Source organism: Vombatus ursinus, unplaced genomic scaffold (assembly GCF_900497805.2).
Source record: "Vombatus ursinus unplaced genomic scaffold, bare-nosed wombat genome assembly UNPS02014880.1, whole genome shotgun sequence".
NCBI lineage: Eukaryota > Metazoa > Chordata > Mammalia > Diprotodontia > Vombatidae > Vombatus > Vombatus ursinus.
The window spans coordinates 854,946-861,237 of record NW_020954658.1 but is presented as its reverse complement, the minus strand read 5'-3'; the positions used below and the strand labels follow the sequence as shown (position 1 = coordinate 861,237).

Sequence of the window (6,292 nt, the reverse complement as noted above, 5' to 3'; positions counted from 1 at the left end):
TGGAGGTGGTGTGATGAAAGCAGGCACACGTTGATAACACCAATGTAGGATGAGCTAAAACTAAAAGAGTGGATCAAAATGATACAAGACCCTACTTTTGAATCATTTTTAGTTTTAATCCTTTCCTCCTATCTCCTTTGAGCCACTTACAACATCCCTACTGGGCTAACAAAATACTGGTAAGGAGAGGTCTTGCAAAGCATTTCAAAAGGACAGATAAAAATTACATGGAAATTGGCATGTAATAAGGGCCTAATAAGGAACTTTCTTTTTCATTATTCATTTCATTTACTTGTATTTTTATATCTAGGTATATGAACAATTGCTATTAAAGTCCCACCCAGTTCTCTACACAGTTTAAGCATACTTTGTGCAGTTTTATTTGACTTCTTATTTTTCTTGACAAAGCTACAATTTGTGTCTATATCCATATCTATAAAACTAAGTTTTAGAATAACATCTATCTGAATTATCAGAAATTCTAAATCAGTGATGTGAATTAATGAAGTATTAGAGTCTGTGCTGGCATAGCTATAACATGCCAGGATGCACCTCTGCAAGGGAATGCATATGTACTTCTATGAAAGAAAATGAAATGTGTGTGTGTGTGCATGTGTGTGTGTGTGTGTGTGTGTGTGTGTGTGTGTGTGTGTGCTCTAAGCAACATCCTAAAGAAGGTATAAGTCGACTTGTTAGCCAAGGGAATTTGTCTTCTCATTTTGTCTGACATTTTCATTTCAATAATTAATCCTACGATATTATTCTCATATCTTTTTCCAATTTCCCACAGAAAACTTCTAACCCAATCTTGAAATTTGAGACCATGGAACAAACAAATTATTCAAGAGTATATGAATTTATGTTGTTGGGGTTTTCTGGGTCCTCAGAGCTCCAACCTTTCTACTTTTTGTTTTTTACCATGTTTTATATGGCTATTTTACTGGGTAATTTCCTCATTGTTCTCACAGTGATCTCTGAACCTGCCCTGCACACTCCCATGTACTTCCTGCTCAGCAACCTCTCCTTCATTGATGTGTGCCTATCCTCTTTTGCCACACCCAAGATGATTGCAGACCTCCTTTTGGAACGCAAAAGCATCTCCTTCAATGGCTGCATGACCCAGATATTCTTCCTCCATGTCTTTGCTGGTGGGGAGATGGTGCTACTTGTAGCCATGGCATATGACAGATACGTGGCTATTTGCAAACCTCTGCACTATGCAACCATTATGAGTTTGCAGAAGTGTACAGGCTTAGTTGTAGCTTCATGGGTCATTGGAATCCTACACTCTTTGAGTCAGCTGGCCTTCACTGTGAACCTACCCTTCTGCGGTCCCAATGAAGTAGACAGCTTTTTCTGTGACCTTCCCTTGGTAATCAAACTTGCTTGTGTGGACACATATATTCTAGAGATAATGATGCTTTCTGACAGTGGCCTTATGGCCATGACTTCCTTCATACTGCTGCTGATTTCCTATACTGTCATCTTGGTCACTGTGCAGCAACACTCATCAGCTGGCACAGCTAAGGCACGTGCCACCTTAACAGCTCATATTACTGTTGTAGCACTGTTCTTTGGACCCTGTATCTTTATCTATGCCTGGCCATTCAAAAATTTTCCAGTGGATAAAGTCCTCTCTGTATTTTACACAGTCTTCACCCCGCTCTTAAACCCCATCATCTATACCTTGAGAAACAAAGAGATGAAATCAGCCATGCAGAAACTGAAAGGCCAACTCATGAATTCCAGACAGCTTTCACAGTTGTCCTTGACAATGAGGGCCCCTCATAATTAGAACCCATATTCATGGCCATTTCTCCCTTGCAATCTGTTACTTCTCTACTGTGAGACTGATCATCTTTTAATGAAACCCTGAAGAACAGAGTTAAAGATAAATCAGATGGGAAAATCAGCTGGTTATCTTTCATCATTGCCTATACATCTCGGAATATTTTTACTTACAGATCATGCTAACTTCATCTATTTTTTGGATAAAAACACTTACTGCAGCTACATTGAGAGAGAGAGAGAGAGAAAGACAGGTGATAAATAATAAATTAATAGATGTGTAAGATATATATATATATATATATATATAGAATAGGTTAAATAGATAAAGGTATTTTATTTTAACTATTTATAATTATGGTATTTGAAACCATTTTGCTCTTATATTATAAATGTTCCTTACAGTATGGTATAGTCATAAATAGAGAACCAGCTTTGGAGTCAGTAGATAATTGATTTATTGATTAAATCTTTATTATGTGCCAGGCACTAGGCTAAGTGCTGGGAAGACATATATAACCCCCCCAAAAAGCAGCCCTTGCCCTCAAAGAGCTTATAGTCTAATGAAAGAAACAATATGTAAAAGAGAGCTGAAAAGCTGGTGGAGAGAAAGGGATAGGAAAAGGGAGATACCTGCATGGGGGTTTGAAGGTAAAGTCCAGAGAGTCAGAAGTAGAGCCCCAGGAGGAAATAAAAAGGAAGACTTTCCTTGACCATTCCTCAAAACAGAGGTTTTGGAAGGACCTCACTGGGGCCTGGAAAGGGAAAGAAATATTCAAGGGCAAAAAGGCCAAAGGCAATTGGAGAGCTTCCAATGAGATGAGGCAGTTAAGTCATAATGTTGAAATATGAAGAAATAGAAGAAGAGTCAGGAAGTCCTGGGTTCAAACTCTGACTCTAAGACACTATTTGTATGACCATAGGCAACTCACTTAACCTTTCAATTGACTCTATATAAGACCATAAATTATAGATTATTTGTTCATCTGGTAGAGGGACATTCTACATCAGGAGTCCTCTACCCTGATGAAATCATAGGTGCAGATGAAATAACAAGAACATTACCTGAAGTGACATTGAAACTATTCATTTTGATGAACCCCTCCATCACAGAGAGAATAATGGTAAATGTTAACTGTTTCCTTATGAGTTATCAATATCCTGAATAACTAGAATCTTAATTAATGACTTTTCCCTAACTGCTATTGTCTTCCCTCTCAAAACATCACTGTATTCATTTTGTATGTATTCTACACATATGTATATATGTATACACTGTCTCCTTCATTAGAATGTAAACTCCTTAAGAGCAGGGACTCTCACTTTTATTTTTACATTCCCAGTGCTCAACATTGCTATTTAACACACATTGGATTCTTAATAAATGCTTGCTGATTAGTTTATTGGTATATTTTGTATATCCATTTTGCATGGAAAAACCCAATTCAAATATGAGGGAATACATATTTGTATCCACTCTAGAAGCAAAGGGTCTACCTTTAAGTTATATGGATGAAAGCAGAACAAAGACTCTGGATTATGGGTTTGTTAAGATAGACTGGTTAGAAGAGGAAGTCTCCATTTACTTGTTATCATTGTTTTAATTTGGGAGCAGGTCTTGACAATGATATCTTGAATTCTTGTGAGGTTCCACTGATTCATTTTAAGTCCATGGACTATCTGAGGGGCGTAGACTGAAGTAGGACTTCACCATATACTAAATGGGACAATAACACTGCATACCCCATTGGTCTTCTACTCCCTAAGAAGGTCTCCTGTGATGCACCTTTTCCCTACAGGATATTGCACAGGATAAGCACATCTCACAACATGTCATGACAGAGGTGGAGATGACTCTCCTTTTCCCTCCTACTGTCCTCACAATTCTGATTTATCATCAGCTCTAGTTTAAAAATTGCCTCTTGCACACCTTTGGGAAAACCTAGTTAAAGGTTTTAATAATCCCCATTGCACAATGAGCTTTTGTTGTTTGTTTACAGGTCTCAAAAGCTTCATTGGTCACTCATATAAAATGTTGACAGTCTTCCAATTTCACTACAAAAGGAGGTATTCATAAAGGTCTATATTTTGAAGTAAATAAACCCATACTAGTAAAGGTGAAGAACTTAGTTTCTCAGACTCCAGAAAGAACTTCTCTGACATGCTCCATAATTGTTAGGTGGGAAAAAAAGATTGCAAAGAATTGCATCAGTAGTAGATTGTGACCAGAGTCTTATTTCATTTATTACCAAATGGTTCCTGAAAGGACATTATGTTTTGTAGGAGAATAAGTAGGTACTGAGGGACTTAGGAGGGGGAGTGAATAAAAAAAGGGAATTCATGTTTTTTAAAGAAAGTGAGCAAGAAGGCTACAATTCTTCAATGAGATCAGTGATGAACTCTTGTAGTTACAAACAGAATGCAGAGACCCTTCATTTGGGGTCTATTCTGATCTCTGCCCTAAGGAGAGTCCTGGATAATCTTCGAAGTCTCTCTCTCTCTTTGTCTCTCTGTCTCTGTCTCTCTCTCTCCCTCTCTCTCTACCTCTTTCTTTCTCTCCCTCACTTTTTACAGAAATACCAAATAAACCTGTCATCTTACTGGCATGAATGCTTACTTTACTAATGAGAATTAATTCTCCTCTTCACCTTTCTCCCCCACTGCCACACACATACAGATACACAACACACACTCACACGCATACACCTTCTAATCCCGTTCAATCCTTGTTCATATTTTCCCATAAACTTTTGAAAGAGAATCCATCCTGCACATTGAAGGCTACTGACATGGCCTTTAAATTAAAAGTCAGAACAGACAGAAATTGTTATTATAGTTATTTTTTACTTTGAAAAAGTATGTGTCTCTACAAAGTATTCTAAAGTATTGGCCAGAAAAAAAATGTGCTACATACAAGATTTTTTTTTTTGCCATTGTCTTATTCATTCTTTTGACATCCTCTAACTACATCTGCCTAATATGCAAGAGTCAGGTTGAAAAGGGAAAAGATTCATCAATTTGTTTCATATATATGTGTGTGTGTGTGTGTGTGTGTGTGTGTATGTATGTGTGTGTATAATATGAGACAACTCACTTGATTTATTTTTCCTTCCAAATTGATTGATTTGATAGATTCTTAATAATTTGAAATTTTTCTTATGAATTAGTGTATTGCTTTGATATCAGCTGCTTACCATCAGTGGCACTGGGCAAATCACTTAACCTCTCTGTTTCGGTTTCTTTAATTGTAAAATACAGACAACAGTAGCAGCTGCCTCCCAGGGTTATTCTGAAAACTGAATGTGATAATATTTGTAAAGGGTCTAGTACAGTGCATGGCACATATTTAGGCACTTAAAGAAGGCTTGTTTACATCCTTAAGGAGATCAACATTCTAATGGGGAAAAGATCAGTATTAATAATCATAATATTCTTGACCAGTATTATTCTCCTATTCCAGCTCTGACTGTATAATACACAGCACAGTATCTAAAGTTTAATAAAGGAGATGCTCTTCCATAGACTTCTTTTATGGAAGTGGGTCATTATTTTTGTTGTTGAGCTGTTTCAGTCATGTCTGACTCTTTTGGGGGGACTTTTCTTGGCAAAGATACTGGAGTGGTTTGCCATTTCCTTCTCCAGCTCATTTTGCATATGAGGAAACTGAGGCAAACAGGGTTAAGCAACTTGCCCAGGGTCACACAGCTGGTAAGTGTTTAAGGCCAGAATTTAACTCTTAAAGATGAGTCTTCCTGGTTTCAAGCCAAGTTCTCTATCCACTGCACCATCTAGCTTCCCATTAAAGGAGAGGGGTTGCTTAAATTGACAGAGGATTTTTCTCTACTTATTTCTAAAAGTTCACTGGCTTTGGCGTCTGGTGGTCTGAGTTCAAATTTTAACTCAACTATTTATGAGATGTGAGCTTGGTTAAGTAACTTAGTCTCTTTGTGACTCATTTTCCTAATTAGTAATATGATGAAGTTGAAACAGATTCGTTGCCAAAACCTTTTCAAGCTCTGTATTCAATGATTCTGTGATCCCAGCTTCCTTATTTTTTGTGCGAGATTAATCAGCCTGATTTTTCTACACTTACAGCAGAAGGGTGGTATAAAGTTGGAATGGAAGAATTTCGTGTCCCATATGATGCAGCCAATGGAGGTCTTTTTCACTGGAGTGAGTGTTTTATAGAATGTCTTGCTTTACTCTGTGGGACAGAATGGGAGAAATAAATGTTTGCAAGACTGAAATATTGAGTTGAATTGGGCTCAATCCTGGCACTTTCACTATTATAATATCTAATAATAAAAGCATTTATTTGTATAATTTACAAAGTACTTTACATACATAAACTCATTTGATCTTCACATTAACACTGTGAGGTTAAATAGTGGATTATATTTAATAGGTACCACAGATATGTTAGTGATGTAGATAGATAAGGGATAAACAGATAGATGGATAGATAGATAGATAGATAGATAGATAGATAGATAGATAGATAGAT

The 6,292-nt window shown here is 37.0% G+C and overlaps 2 protein-coding genes across 2 annotated transcripts in view; both read left to right on the top strand.

Moving 5' to 3' along the window:
• Window positions 1-823: 823 nt before the first annotated feature.
• Window positions 824-1,795, top strand: LOC114028354 (olfactory receptor 4K15-like). The gene has a single exon (XM_027842603.1). It carries the CDS (start codon window positions 824-826, stop codon window positions 1,793-1,795), a length of 972 nt encoding a protein of 323 aa, XP_027698404.1.
• A 4,111-nt stretch (window positions 1,796-5,906) lies between these two features.
• LOC114028383 (olfactory receptor 4K5-like) overlaps window positions 5,907-6,292 on the top strand; it is a 1,828-nt gene continuing 1,442 nt past the window's right edge. Inside the window, exon 1 of the mRNA XM_027842625.1 lies at window positions 5,907-5,961. Coding sequence (XP_027698426.1) covers window positions 5,907-5,961 — 55 coding nt within the window. The remainder of the gene's footprint in view (window positions 5,962-6,292) is intronic.